The sequence below is a fragment of the Natator depressus genome, chromosome 27 (genome assembly GCF_965152275.1).
Source record: "Natator depressus isolate rNatDep1 chromosome 27, rNatDep2.hap1, whole genome shotgun sequence".
Taxonomy (NCBI): Eukaryota; Metazoa; Chordata; order Testudines; family Cheloniidae; genus Natator; species Natator depressus.
The window spans coordinates 5,800,140-5,816,256 of record NC_134260.1 but is presented as its reverse complement, the minus strand read 5'-3'; the positions used below and the strand labels follow the sequence as shown (position 1 = coordinate 5,816,256).

The 16,117-nt window shown below is 49.2% G+C and overlaps 1 protein-coding gene across 1 annotated transcript in view; it reads right to left on the bottom strand.

Annotated features, from left to right (window-relative positions):
• CRHR1 (corticotropin releasing hormone receptor 1) overlaps window positions 1-16,117 on the bottom strand; it is a 116,163-nt gene that overhangs the window by 74,456 nt on the left and 25,590 nt on the right. Inside the window, exon 2 of the mRNA XM_074940737.1 lies at window positions 15,798-15,882. Coding sequence (XP_074796838.1) covers window positions 15,798-15,882 — 85 coding nt within the window. The remainder of the gene's footprint in view (window positions 1-15,797; window positions 15,883-16,117) is intronic.

Below are 16,117 nucleotides of genomic sequence, written 5' to 3'. Positions count from 1 at the left end.
GGAATTGATCCTAACCAATGGGAAGTCTTGGCAAGTGATCATAACAAGCAGCGTCATTGCCTCCGTCAGGGTGTCAAAGTCCAGGACAGGAGCTGGCTCCTGTGGCTTGAAGAGAAAAAAGCCCTAGGAAGCAAGCAGCTCCCAACCAAGATACAGGCATTTGCAATAACTGCCAGAGACCATGCAAATCTCTGATTGGAGTATTCAATCACATGAGACATTACAAACCATCTACATCATAGGCTGTAATTCCCACTGTCTCTCACAGATGAAAGGATGCCAACACATTACTCCAGCCAACTAGGTACCCATCTGAGATATTAGTTATATACATGGTACAGCTAGCCACCCCCACTGCTGCAGGTATGTACTTAGTGCCTTGGACAGGCACATGCTTGGCTACGCTCTATTTTTAGAGTGATCGCTTGATCAGAGCTAGCATGGGTATGTCTCCTCCAGCTGGGAATCACACCCCAGCTCCAAGTGTCGACATACTCAAAAACATGGAGAATAGCCCTGCCCTGCCTCACAGTGGGGTTAGGGGAATAAAGCATTGAAGATTGGGAGCGGCTCAAATGTGCCCTTGTTGCCAAGAAGGCCAATGGCATATTGGGCTGTATTAGTAGGAGCATTGCCAGCAGATTGAGGGAAGTGATTATTCCCCTCTATTCGGCACTGGTGAGGCCTCACCTGGAGTATTGCGTGCAGTTTTGGGCCCCACACTACAGAAAGTATGTGGACAAATTGGAGAGAGTCCAGTGGAGGGCAACGAAAATTATTAGGGGCCTGGGGCACATGACTTATGAGGAGCAGCTGAGGGAACTGGAGTTATTTAGTCCACAGAAGAGAAGAGAGAGGGGGGATTTGATAGCAGCCTTCAACTACCTAAAGGGGGGTTCCAAAGAGGATGGAGCTCGGCTGTTCTCAGTGGTGGCAGATGACAGAACAAGGAGTAATGGTCTCCAGTTGCAGTGGGGGAGGTCTAGGTTGGATATTAGGAAACACTATTTCACTAGGAGGGTGGTGAAGCACTGGAATGGGTTACCTACGGAGGTGGTGGAATCTCCATCCTTAGAGGTTTTTAAGGCCCGGCTTGACAAAGCCCTGGCTGGGATGCTTTAGTTGGTGTTGGTCCTGCTTTGAATCATAGAATCATAGAAGCATAGAATATCAGAGTTGGAAGGGACCTCAGGAGGTCATCTAGTCCAACCCCCTGCTCAAAGCAGGACCGATCCCCAATTAAATCATCCCAGCCAGGGCTTTGTCAAGCCTGACCTTAAAAACTTCTAAGGAAGGAGATTCCACCACCTCCCTAGGTAACGTATTCCAGTGTTTCACCACCCTCCTAGTGAAAAAGTTATTCCTAATATCCAAACTAAATCTCCCCCACTGCAACTTGAGACCATTACTCCTTGTTCTGTCATCTGCTACCAATGAGAACAGTCTAGAGCCATCCTCTTTGGAACCCCCTTTCAGGTAGTTGAAAGCAGCTATCAAATCCCCCCTCATTCTTCTCTTCCGTAGACTAAACATCCCCAGTTCCCTCAGCCTCTCCTCATAACTCATGTGTTCCAGTTCCCTAATCATTTTTGTTGCCCTCCGCTGGACTCTTTCCAATTTTTCCACATCCTTCTTGTAGTGTAGTGTGGGGCCCAAAACTGGACACAGTACTCCAGATGAGGCCTCACCAATGTCGAATAGAGGGGAACGACCACGTCCCTCGATCTGCTGGCAATGCCCCTACTTATACATCCCAAAATGCCATTGGCCTTCTTGGCAGCAAGGGCACACTGTTGACTCATATCCAGTTTCTTGTCCACTGTCACCCCTAGGTCCTTTTCTGCAGAACTGCTGCCAAGCCATTCGGTCCCTAGTCTGTAGCGGTGCATTGGATTCTTCTGTCCTAAGTGCAGGACTCTGCACTTGTCCTTGTTGAACCTCATCAGATTTCTTTTGGACCACTCCTCTAATTTATCTAGGGCCCTCTGTATCCTATCCCTAATCTCCAGTGTATCTAACTCTCCTCCAAGATTAGTGTCATCTGCAAACTTGCTGAGGGTGCAATCCACGCCATCCTCCAGATCATTTATGAAGATAATGAACAAAACCGGCCCAAGGACCGACCTTGGGGCACTCCGCTTGATACCGGCTGCCAACTAGACATGGAGCCATTGATCACTACCCGTTGAGCCCGACAATCTAGCCAGCTTTCTATCCACCTTATAGTCCATTCATCCAGCCCATACTTCTTTAACTTGCTAACAAGAATACTGTGGGAGACCGTGTCAAAAGCTTTGCTAAAGTCAAGGAACAACATGTCCACTGCTTTCCCCTCATCCACAGAGCCAGTTATCTCGTCATAGAAGGCAATTAGATTAATCAGGCATGACTTGCCCTTGGTGACTCCATGCCTACTGTTCCTGATCACTTTCCTCTCGTGTAAGTGCTTCAGAATTGATTCCTTGAGGACCTGCTCCACGATTTTTCCAGGGACTGAGGTGAGGCTGACTGGCCTGTAGTTCCCAGGATCCTCCTCCTTCCCTTTTTTAAAGATGGGCACTACATTAGCCTTTTTCCAGTCGTCCGGGACTTCCCCCGATCGCCATGAGTTTTCAAAGATAATGGCCAATGGCTCTGCAATCACATCCGCCAACTCCTTTAGCACTCTCGGATGCAACGCATCCGGCCCCATGGACTTGTGCATGTCCAGCTTTTCTAAATAGTCCCGAACCACTTCTTTCTCCACAGAGGGCTGGTCACCTCCTCCGCATGCTGTGCTGCCCAGTGCAGTAATCTGGGAGCTGACCTTGTTCGTGAAGACAGAGGCAAAAAAAGCATTGAGTACATTAGCTTTTTCCACATCCTCTGTCACTAGGTTGCCTCCCTCATTCAGTAAGGGGCCCACACTATTCTTGACTTTCTTCTTGTTGCTAACATACCTGAAGAAACCTTTCTTCTTACTCTTAACATCTCTTGCTAGCTGCAACTCCAGGTGTGATTTTGGCCTTCCTGATTTCATTCCTGCATGCCCAAGCAATATTTTTATACTCATCCCTGGTCATTTGTCCAATCTTCCACTTCTTGTAAGCTTCTTTTTTGTATTTAAGATCAGCAAGGATTTCACTGTGAAGCCAAGCTGGTCACCTGCCATATTTACTATTCTTTCTACACATCGGGATGGTTTGTCCCTGTAACCTCAATAAGGATTCTTTAAAATACAGCCAGCTCTCCTGCGCTCCTTTCCCCCTCATGTTATTCTCCCAGGGGATCTTGCCCATCAGTTCCCTGAGGGAGTCAAAGTCTGCTTTTCTGAAGTCCAGGGTCCGTATTCTCTTGCTTTTCTTTCTTCCTTGTGTCAGGATCCTGAACTTGACCATCTCATGGTCACTGCCTCCCAGGTTCCCATCCACTTTTGCTTCCCCTACTAATTCTTCCTGGTTTGTGAGCAGCAGGTCAAAAAGAGCTCTGCCCCTAGTTGGTTCCTTCAGCACTTGCACCAGGAAATTGTCCCCTACATTTTCCAAAAACTTCCTGGATTGTCTATGCACCGCTGTATTGCTCACCCAGCAGATATCAGTGTGATTGAAGTCTCCCATGAGAACCAGAGCCTGCGATCTAGTAACTTCTGTGAGTTTTCGGAAGAAAGCCTCGTCCACCTCATCCCCCGGTCTGGTGGTCTATAGTAGACTCCCACCACGACATCACCCTTGTTGCTCACACTTCTAAACTTAATCCAGAGACTCTCAGCTTTTTCTGCAGTTTCATACTTGAGCTCTGAGCAGTCATACTGCTCCCTTACATACAGTGCAACTCCCCCACCTTTTCTGCCCTGCCTGTCCTTCCTGAACAGCTTATATCCATCCATGACAGTACTCCAGTCATGTAAGTTATCCCACCAAGTCTCTGTTATTCCAATCACATCATAATTCCTTGACTTTGCCAGGACTTCCAGTTCTCCCTGCTTGTTTCCCAGGCTTCGTGCATTTGTGTATAGGCACTTGAGATAACCCGCTGATCGCCCCTCTTTCTCAGTAAGGGGGTTGGACTAGATGAGCAGGGGGTTGGACTAGATGATGTCCTGAGGTCTCTTCCAACACTAATCTTCTATGATTCTATTATTCTACTATCAGAAAGGGGGCCAGATAAGAACCTAAGAGAAATAAATTCCATCTCCAAAATATTTTTTGATGAGAAAAGTGATTTAACTGCAAAATGCCAGGAAGCCCTTCCTCTGTATTCAGCAGACACTGTGCTCAACACCATGTGGCTCTAGATGCTAATCATCCTCATGTTATTAGCACATGCCAGTTCCCAAGTGTTGCACAGACATTAGCTAATTACGTTTCACGGCCCTACTGGGGCTCTCGTTAGCTTCATTATAGAACTTCTAATTTAAAATTACCCCGAACAAAGGTTTCATAAATTCCCCTGCACGCTGAGAAAAGGGGCTGCAGCTGAAATCTACTTATCTAGTTAGAGGTGAGAGTGGATTAATCCAGTTATCCTGATCTAATCTACCCAGAGGCTGGATTCCGCTCCTGGTTCTAGCAGTAGAAATCCTGAAATCAAGGGAGTTGGGAATGGCACTACAGGGAAGGTGATTCTGCTGTGTTTTAGGGCTTGTCTACACAGAGCGGCCTATGGGGGGTGTGAACTGTGGAGCGCTCTACCGTGTTATGCTCTGACTGTCCTGTGTAGGCCCCGCTGGCGTGAACTAAAAGGTATCGAGTTCATGCTGATGTTGTCCCATTTAAACAGGGCTCTGTTAATGCACACATTAGTTCATTCCCACAGGGTCTAGATGGGGCAGTTAGAGTGCAACACGTTCGAGTGCTCTGCCGTGCACACCCCTGTAGTCCGGACTGCAGCGTCATGTAGACAAGCTCTCAGACAAGTGTTGACCCCAGCAGGAATTGCATCCGTGGAACTGAGGCCAGAAGAGAGCCCCCGCTGTTTATAATGCACACATCACAGCTGCCACCCGTCGAGGGACCGTACATTTGATTTATAAAAAGCCAGTGGGGCTTAAAAAGCCTTGGATGAAAAAGACAATAGATTGTTCTTAATACCCTGTAACACATCGTGGACTTTGCTGTCACTACGCTGCCCCCACGGCCACTCAGGACTTCAGGGAGGCAACAGAGAGAGAACTCAAATCCTCCTGCTCCACAAGCCTAGGCCCCTGCCACTAGAGCTAAAGGAGAATCTCCGTTAGCTGTTAGCAGTATGAGGCCCATGACACACAGTTGAACAGTCCCACTTTCACTCAGCGGAGGGCATTGACTCTCATACGTCCCAGCCAGTTCGTTCCAGTATTTGTTTTCCCAAACTCTCAGCTCCTCATCAGCCAAAGGATTTGGGGGGGACATTGTCAGAGGAAAGCAACACAAGTAGAACAACTTGGGACACACCTCCACACAGCAGGCATGAGAGAGGAACACGTCATTTGCAGTCTTTCCTGGCACAGCTGAGGGGAGAAATTCCCACTGCCCTGGGAAGGCAGAAGGGGAAATTTGTTGTTTGTGGAAAAGTATCAAACAATTCCTATTCTAAGCTTACACCTTTCCCTATGAAGCGGTGGTTTATGCTGACACCAAACTGTAATTCCACTATAACACCCCTCCCTGCTCTCATTGGAGCATAGGAATTGCTGGACTGGATTAGACCAGGATTGTGTCTCTGACGATTGAAGCCAGAACCAGATGCTTCCAAAAATGGTGCAGAAAGCCTGGTGGTGAGCAATAATGGATTAACCTGAGACAATATCAGAACAAATCAAAGAGATGGAGTGCAACTGGCTCTCTGTGTGCTCCGATTAATGATTAACAACAAAAGCAACAATGTAACTCTCCCCTAGCATCTCTCGTCCTCCAAGGATTGGGAAGCACAGTAAGGATGGATCCTTCCTCCCACCCCCCTTTAAAGGGGTAGATAAGTATCAAGTCCAGCTTGCACATGGGCTGCAAAGCAGGGAGGTCACGCAGCTAGCTGGAGGAACAGGCAAGTCTAGAATTCAGGAGCTCCCATCTCCCAGACCTGTGCTCAGATGGGCTGCCTTCCTCCAGATGAAATGGGCACTTTTCCAGGATCAGGGCTTTACTAAGGAGACTCCCAGTAAAACTCTACATGACCAAAATCCAAACCCTGGAGGAGGAGTGTCCACTTCATGGTGGCAACATTTCCTGGTAGCCCCCACGCTCCTGGATGTTAAAGTCACACTTTTCTCAACAACTGTGTTCCCCCCCACCAGCCCCATCTTCGATTCTGACCTGATTTTAGCAGCAGCTCTCTGGTGAGATGACAGTGTAAGTGAATGAGGCTTCCTGCTGCCTGAAAGAGTCTGGTTTTAGAGAGCAAAAGGAATCGGTTTCTCGCTCCACCTTTGATAGCCTGGCTGCTCAGATGGGAAAGGGAAGCAAGAGCACGTCCAGTGTTCCAGATATAGCCGAGCAGAATGCCCCTACTGTGCTGCTGAACATACCAGGCAGGCCGTAGTGCTGAACGCAGCAGCTATATTAAGGTAGAGTAATGTACGGGCTGACTTGCTGAATTGGTCAGGGATGCCCGCACATTCCATTTCATTGGATGGTGCACAGCGCTGAAAGGGTTACTGTTTTCCCCTCTCCCTGTGACAGCCAGCCAGCCCTCTGTCCCAGCCTCTATCCATCAGTCTGTCTTTGCGTGTGTCTATCAATCTAGGCAGCTATGCAGCAGAAGGCAGACAAATAGCCCCTTATCAGTAGACTATCGGGAATGAAATAGATCAAGAACCCACAAAGCCAGGCACACTGCGGATCAGGGAAGATGAATAAGAGAAAAACAAATGCTATTTATCACCGCCTAACACTCCCAAGGACAAATGACACCTGCACTAGCAAGGTAATGAAACCCTTCAGGGAGGGAAACAAATGAATTATGACCCTGACTCCTGCTTGCCCTGCATCCCAGCCAAGGCTGGGCTGGCACTTCCATTACACACCTTGTTTTCACCCTGGGTTTCATAACTTCACATCGCTTTGCTGGAGCGTGTGTGTGAGGGGGAACCTGGTTCACAAGGAATCTCCATCCCAAAGGCCTAGGCCAGGTCCACACTACAGAATTACTTTGATATAAGGACGTGGCTCAGGGGTGTGAAAACGTAGTTCTACCGACCAAAGAGCTGGTGTAGACGGATGTGGATTAACTCTGGCAGAGGTGGATTAACTACACCGACAGGAGAGCTCTTCACTAACAAGCTACAGCACCACCGATGCAGCATTTTAAGTGTAGACGTGCCCTTAGATTGGAAGCTTTCTGGGGAAGAGACAGTCTTTTGTTCTGAGTTTGTACAATGCCGAGCATCACAGGGTCCTGGTCTGTGACTGGGGCTGCTAGACCCTCCCACAATACAAATAACGTAACAATAATGATGGAGAACTTCCGATGGCGATGCAGAACAACGGACTACCCTCTACTTTCAGCCAGGCTGGCGACCCCTGCAACTGGAGCTGGGCGAAAAACAGCTTTCTGGGGTTCACGGACCATTTTAAAAAGTCGGGGAAAAATTCAGTTTGGGTTAGACTGCGAAAACTTTTCAGCGAATTGAAAATTTCAATTATTTTGTTTCAATTTTGACCATTTTTAAACATTTTTGAATATAAATAAAAATAAAATTAAAGAAACTTGAAATGAAAAGTTGTTTCAAACAGAAAAATCGAAATGTTTTGTTTCGAAAATATCAACAATAGATTTTGGGGGGAATTTTTTAGGTTTTTTTTTCTAGATGAAAAATTAGGTGAAATCGACATGTATTCATTCGATACACCTTTTGATGTCCCTGAACCTTCACTTTTTGCCAAAAAAAGCTGTGTGTGAAAAATTTGGCCCCACTCAACCTGTGACTACCAAGAGCCCTCATTTACACCTCACTTTACTCAGACCTTGTCCTATTTCTCCATCCTCTTTTGTCTGTTTCACCTTGTCATAATCCTGAACTGGGAGCTCTCTGGGGCAAGGACTGTCTGTTTTCATTAGGAACATAACACTTGCCAGACTGGGTCAGAACGCTGGTCCCTCTAACCAGTATCCTGTCTCTGACTGTGATGCTGGTAGACCAGGTGCTGTCAGCTGAGCACTGACAAACTCATTGCTGGAAACCAGACCAACCAATATGTGAATATTGTTCAAGATAGGTGTTGGACTTGTAACAATGTGTTTAGTGGTTAGACTCTATAGAATGCTTGTAAATTGCTGCAAGGGTTAATCTGACTTGTAATGTCTGTATCTCATGCTCTAAGGTAATAGGTACATTTTACTCTATAACTGTACAAATGCCTACTCTGAACCTGTGAACTCAGGCAGGAGGAGTGGCTGCCCTGCCCATTAGGGAGGATTATCCGAACTAATGGGTCATTGTGGCACATCACATTAGAAAAACTTTGCTAATTGCCCCTACGTAGGCTATGTGCAGAGGGGCTCGTCTCATCTGTTTGGATTTCAGAAGAGCAAAATAAAAAAAGCTGACATGAAAATTGTTCATCTCTTTGCTGTTTGGACTCTCACAAGGCTGAGAAACAAAAGCAAAGATCCCCCAGGTCAACCTGGGTTAGCCCTAAAGCACATTCAGTGCTGACAGATTGCTACAACTCAGTCACATTTTGGAACCATAACTCCTTTGTAAGATACGTTGCTTGCTTTAACGGTAAATAACTCTCTCATTTCTTTTTTCTAGTTAATAAATCCTTAGTTAGTTTAGTACAGGATTCGCCACAAGTGCTGTCTTTGCTGTGAGATCTAAGGTACAAACTGACCTGAGGAAAGTGACTGGTCTCTTGGGGTTGGAAGGAACCTGAATATTTTGTGGTAGTTGGTATAAGCAGAGGTGAAAATAAGCCGGTCCAGTCCGGTGTGGCGTACCGGCAAGAGCAGGTACACAGCCGACCGTACCGGCAGGGGGCAGCTTCCTGAGGCTCGCGATTTAAAGGGCCCGGGGCTCCCAGCAGTGGCTGGAATCCCAGACCCTTCAAATCGCCACCAGACCCCCGCTGCTGGAGCCCTGGGGTAGTGGTGGTGGTGGCCGGGAGCCCCGGGGCTCTGGTGGTGCTTTAAAGGGCCTGGGGCTCCCAGCCGCTGCTACTGCAGCCAGAGCCCCGGGCCTCATGGGAGTTGGGTCCTGGTGTGGGGCTCAGAGGGAGCAGGGGCCCATGGGCTCTGAGTCCTGGTGTGGGGCTCAGAGGGAGCAGGGGCCCATGGGAGCTGAGTCCTGGTATTGGGCTCAGAGGAAGCAGGGGCTCATGGGAGCTGAATCCTGGTGTGGGGCTCAGAAGGAGAAGGGGCTCATGGGAGCTGGGTCCCTCAAGGAGGGTATGGGACAAACCCTAGATGTGAGGGGAGAACCTCAGGGGAGGGTGCTGTGCCCTAGGGGAAGCTGAAGGGGGCAGTGGATCCTCTTGGTTTCTCAGGATATTCATTCTGTTGACACCACTCCATGCCCTGCAGAGCAATGCAAACCGCTGGCACCTTCTTCCCAGGAGCCACCCATGCTGTCTCGGGTAGCCGTGGCACAGCGAGTGGCAGGAGGGGCTGGCCACCCTGAGGACATGCCTGGGGTCTCGGACAGGTCCCCACGCGGGGTGCCTAGCCCCTCCCGCTGCTTGCAGTGCTGTGGCTATACTATTTTTAGTGCATTCTCCTGATCAGGGCTAGCGTGGGTATGTCTCCTGGAGCTCCAAGTGTAGATGTCCCCTCTGTGTTTCTCCCAGCTCCCATCCCACTCCGGACACGCACAGCCTGAACTCGGACTCACAAAGGAAGGGGCCAGCTGCTGACACAGCAGTACACCTAGTGAAATCCACACTCTGTGTTTGCTGCTGTGCCACTGGCCCTTCCCCAATGGCTGTGCTGCAAGCCGCGATCCCAGGGTGCAGCCTTACGGCTCGCTCTGCGGCTAGCTCTCTCCCCAACCTGGCACTGTTGCGGGGTTCCCTCGCCCGCCCCCCTGAGGTGCGAGGCGTGCAGAGTGTTTGCTTTGCCGGCTGGAGGCTCGCTACCCTCCAGCAGCCGCCTGCCGGAGAGGGAGGGAGTCACCCTGCGCCGGTGCCAATATTTAATTTCAGAAAGAAGTCTGCGAGGTGTGCTAACTGGAGCTGTGTGGCAGGGATTATCCATCACCATGGATCCTCTGAGTCCATCACTCACCCTGACAGGTCGCCGATTACAGGGGACTGGGTCAGGCCAGGCGATTTCTCAGAGGGCACTGTTTCTTTCATGCAAATTGGAAAATAAACCTTTCCAGCATTTTCATGCAAGAGACCAGTGAGGATCTTGCTTTCCTTTGCATCCTCCCCGAGTCCCGCTGGCTACGTGACACAGGGATGCTATTGTTCTCACGGGAAATATTGGCAATTTTTAATTGCTGGTAGGGAAAATAAAAAAAAAAGACCTTGGTTTTGGATGGGAACCCAGCATGGCAAGAGGTGCCAGACAGGCCTGCAGGGCACTGAATAGGCACAGCATGGAGACTGTGACCCCTAACTCCATTGGGAAGGGTTTTCATTCTCCATGACCTATTTCACCTCTGGCTTCTCTGTGCAGATATCCAACAAGAAGGTCAATTAGTGTCCAGTTGTGATGGTGGGGCCGGATTGAGACCTGCCAAACTCATTTCACCTGGGAGACCAAAGGTCCATCTAATGGCAAGGACTCTCCTGCGCTTGAAGCGGATGCAAACTTGCCACCTCGTTCCAATGGCACAGCTCAGGATCTACCCAGGTGCTGGAGCTAACTATGACTCAGCTCACAAATTACAGGCAGTGTTTTGATTCCTACACAAATCTAATGCAAGAGGAAGTCGTGCAGGAGAAACTCTGTCAGTAAAGCCCATGCCTGGACTACTCGTGAGTATTTAATTCACAGAAATGAATACTGATTATTAAATGCAGCACTCAGAAATATTTGTCAAATAGACACAGTGTTCCTCATGGCCTTTGCTTAGCTTATGTATGCTTTGTCCTCGAGGTATAATATTAATAAGCAGACTGCACTCTCCTGGGGCGGGCGAATGACTGTGTGTCTGTGACTGCCCTCTACTGGCTGGCAGTGAGTGCCATGGTCTCTCACAGAGAAACAGAGACCAGCATCTAAAGGCTGGCCTACAATGAAAGGCTACATTGACATAGTGATGTCGCTCAGGAGTGTGGAAAATCCACACCCCGAGAGACATCTTTAAGCAGACCTCACCTCCAGTGTAGACAGCACTATGTCAATGGAAGAACCGAGCTAAGGCCTCTCAGGTAGGTGGATGAACAGCGATGGGAGAACCCCTAATGTCACTGCAGTGAGTGTCTACACTGAAGCGCTAGAGTGGGAAACACAGAGGGTGAAGCCTAAATGATTTCTATCTGGGGACTTTTGAATAGAGTAGGGTAAAGTTTTTTAGTCAGTTTCATTGACTTGTTTGTGTTGGAACCCGCCCCCCAAAAAACCAACACCCTAGAAAAAGGCAAAACAGCTCATTTAATCTGTTTTCAAATGATTTTTCAGTCTGAAATTACTTTGTTTAGAATCATAGAATCATAGAATAACAGAGTTAAAAGGGACCTCTGGAGGCCATCTAGTCCAATCCCCTGCCCAGAAATGTCCTTTCATTTGGAAAGCCAAGGCACAATTGGAGTTGCAGCTAGCAAGGGATGTGAAGGGTAACAAGAAGAGTTTCTACAGGAATGTTAGCAACAAGAAGAAGGTGAGGGAAAGTGTGGGAGCCTTACTGAATGGGGGAGACAACCTAGTGACAGAGGATGTGGAAAAAGCTGAAGTACTCAATGCTTCTTTTTACTCCGTCTTCACAGACAAGGTCAGCTCCCAGACTATTGCACTGGGCAGCACAGCATGGGGAGGAGGTGACCAGCCCTCTATGGTGAAAGAACAGGTTAAGGACTATTTAGAAAAACTGGACATGCACAAGCCCATGGGGCCGGATGCGCTGCATCCGAGGGTGCTGAGGGAGTTGGCTGATGTGATTGCAGAGCCATTGGCTGTTATCTTTGAAAACTCATGGCGATTGGGGGAGGTCCCGGACGACTGGAAAAAGGCTAATGTAGTGCCCATCTTTGAGAAAGGGAAGAAGGAGGATCCGGGGAACTACAGGCCGGTCAGCCTCACCTCAGTCCCTGGAAAAATCATGGAGCTGGTCCTCAAGGAATCCATTTTGAAGCACTTGGAGGAGAGGAAGGTGATTAGGAATAGTCAACATGGATGTGGGGAAAGCGGTGGACGTGATATAACTTGACGTTAGCAAAGCTTTTGATATGGTCTCCCCAGAGTATTCTTGCCAGCAAGTTAAAGAAGTTTGGATTGGATGAATGGACTATAAGGTGGATAGAAGGCTGGTTAGATCGCTGGGCTCAATGGGTCGTGATCAACGGCTTGATGTCTAGTTGGCAGCCAGTATCAAGCGGAGTGCCCCAAGGGTCGGTCCTGGGGCCGGCTTTGTTCAACACCTTCATTAAGATCTGGATGATGGAATGGATTGCACCTTCAACAAGTTCACGGATGACACTAAGTTGGGGGGAGAGATAGATGTACAGGAGGGTAGGGATAGGACCTAGACAAATTGGAGGATTGGGCCAAAAGAAATCTGACGAGGTTCAACAAGGACAAGTGCAGAGTTCTGCACTTAGACAGAAGAATCCCATGCACTGCTACAGGCTGGGGGCCGACTGGCTAAGCGGCAGTTCTGCAGAAAAGGACCTGGGGATTACAGTGGACTAGAAGCTGGATATGAGTCAACAGTGTGCCCTTGTTGCCAAGAAGGCTAACAGCATATTAGGCTGCATTAGTAGGAGCATTGCCAGCAGATCGAGGGAAGTGATTATTCCCCTCTATTTGGCAATGGTGAGGCCACACTTGGAGTATTGCGTCCAGTTTTGGGCCCCTCACTACAGAAGGGATGTGGACAAATTGGAGAGAGTCCAGTGGAGGGCAATGAAAATGATCAGGGGGCTGGGGCACATGATTTACGAGGAGAGGCTGAGGGAACTGGGCTTATTTAGTCTGCAGAAGAGAAGCGTGAGGGGGGATTTGATAGCAGCCTTCAATTACCTGAAGTGGGATTCCAAAGAGGATGGAGCTCAGCTGTTCTCAGTGGTGGCAGATGACAGAACAAGGAGCAATGGTCTCAAGTTGCAGTGGGGGAGGTCTAGGTTGGATATTAGGAAAAACTATTTCACTAGGAGGGTGGAGAAGCACTGGAATGGGTTACCTGGGAGGTGGTGGCCTCTCCATCCTTAGAGGTTTTTAAGGCCTGGCTTTACAAAGCCCTGGCTGGGATGATTTAGTTGGGGATTGGTCCTGCTTTGAGCAGGGTGTTGGACTAGTTGACCTCCTGAGGTCTCTTCCAACCCTAATCTTCTCTGATTCTATATTGTATTTTTTTAAACAAGTTTAGAATGGTCAGAATCAAAATGGAACGTTTCATTTGACCTGTGTTTTAACTTTTTGATTTGCCAACGCTTATGGAACATTTCATTTTCAGACTGACCCCCAAATAATTGTTTTTTTTAATGGCCAGTGAATGGAAAAATTGTGATTTCAACAGCTCTGCTTTCAAAATTGATTGCAGGCTATAGAGAGGAGAATCATATGGCTATACAGGAGGCCCAGTTAGCTGGCACTCTCACCTAACCAAAGGTTAGCTGTGTCCCCTGGAGAGGATTTCTCAGTGACTGAAGCGGGAGAGAGAGACAGGAGACCCTTCCCTGGTGTAAAACAGTGTCGCTCCATTGACTTCACCCAAGCTATGCTGAGTTATGCTGGCTGAGGATCTGGCCCAAACTCAATGTTGCCAGCATTCCCAATGTTATCACAACTCTCATGATGTTTAGTGGTTTTTTTGTAAAGCCCCAGCTCTTGGAGTCATGGGATTAGGTGATAATCTCGGTTTTTATTTTTTATAGAAGTACATTTCCAACTTGCAATAGAGCGAGCCCTCACCTGAGGCACCCTCCAGCATCAGGCCTTAGCACAACAAGTGTGCCTGCCTTAGTTTCCCCTTTTGTTTGCCTAAGAAAGGAACATAATCTCTCTGTGTCCAAAACAAAACCTGCCTCTGGGCATAATTTATTCACATACAGTGCAGTAACTCCCCGCCCCCCACCCCAACCTTGTAATAAAAACCATTCTCCAATTCCCACAATAAAGAAAGATACTGCAGGGTTTTTTTCCATTCCCCTCTACGGGGACGTCAAGTCCAAGTCACACACCCGAGGTCAATAGCGGCACTTTGTTCCCAGTTCCTTTTGACCTGATTCAGGGCCCCATTGTCCAGTACCTTCACCCAGGCAGACCCCGCTCCTGCAGTGTCTGGCTCCTTCATGCCTGTACCCCTGCTCAGCAGGATCCACTCTCCCACAAGAACCCTCTGACTTCTGGGCTTGGCTTCTGCTGACCCAGCTGGAGCCTCCCCTTTCCGAGGGGCCACTGCCAGAGACTTCTGCTCCCTGGGGGTCCCCAGCTTTGCTCCGTTCTCACCAACAGCTTTCTTCCAAGCTCCCGGCTAAATTACTGCTCTCCCTTCAAAATCAGCTCCTGCCAGCTCTGCTTGCTGCTTCTGTCTCTGAATCCTCTCAGGGGCTGACTCTCTGGGTTTCTGCGGGTACGTCTACACTGCACCCCAAGCCCGGGTCTGTGGGACTCGGCGTTTCCAAGCTCACACTTGGATGTCCCTGCTGCATGGTAAATCTGGGTTTACAATGGCAGGATCTGGGTCTCACAGCCGTGCTCATGCATCCGCGCTGCACTACGTAGACCTTCTGACTCGTGTCTGTGGCTTTGCCTGCGTCCACACTGCCAAACGACAGGGCTTGGACCTGAGTCACAGCGGGACTTGGGCTCTGATCCACGCCCTGAGCAGGATCCTAGGAGCTGGGTTCTCAGTGCCAGTCAGAGTGACGGGTGCGTGGATGGAAGGGGGAGCTTGGCCTTGAACCTAAGTCACAGCCCAGGCTTAGTGTGCAGTGTGGACACACCCTGTGTCTCCTGCTCTCAAACAGCTCTCACCTGCTGATCACCTCCTCATTGTGCCTAGAGTTTTCTACTGACAATGAGGCTGATGAGCAATAGTGCAGGACGACCACCCGAAATATGAGTGACATAATGTGTCTCTAACATTGTAGGGAGCTCTCAGCAGACACAGGGGGCAGGAGGAAGCGAGATGGAACATGTCTGCACTCTGCCAGTTCTCAGCTGGCAGGTGGTCCCCTGCGTACAAGGACCAGAGCAGCGTAAAGGAGCTTAAAAGCCCCTCACGCGGCTGGGGAAGGTTTCCTTTGGTGCAGGCAGCACTACGGGGGGCAGACATAAGGCTGTGTTGTGAGGAGGCTCACGTGCGGGTAGAGACCAGGTAGTGCTGCAGCCACGGGGCTGGCTGAGGGTACACTCTCCGGCCCACAGAGCATCCCAGGGCTAGTAGGGCATAAAGGTGAATTAAAGTCTCCAAGCCCCCGTCCCCCCCAGAACTGCAGGCTGGGAGTTCTGTGCTCCACCACTTAGAGACACAGCTCAGAATCTGTCTCGGGGTGTCCTTGTAACTATTGGGGTGAGGTCTGAGCCAGAGCTGGGAGTCAGGTTTTAATACCCAGGAAACAAACTCCCTGAAGTTTGCAGTATGGGCGATTTAACCCCAGCGGAACCCCAGAGCCCTTCAGCCTGACTAGCCCTTACCCCTGTGGAGAACCAGGTCGCTAATGTCCATTCAGCAACTCCAGAAACAAGCTAGGTGGGACAGGGAGGTTGGTGCAGGGGAAGGTGGGTAGCGTGCTTACCAGTGGTGTTACTGATCGGAGGTAAATTCTCACAGTATTGATCCTGGATGGAAGCCGAGATGGGGCTAATCCAGAGGATAAATACCTGCAGACAGAAGTGGAGGAAGCAAACACTGTTAGGGCTGCGGGTGGCCATCACAGCGGGCGATTCTGATCTCACGTACATAGAATTATAGAATATTAGGCTTGGAAGAGACCACGGTATTCCCTAGGAAGAACTCAGGTTTGCTTTGGTCACATTGTCCCAGCTTCCTGATGGGGCCTCAGGGACCTTCCCTTGTGTCAGCTCTCCCTGGGTGAGAACTGTGCACAAAGGCACC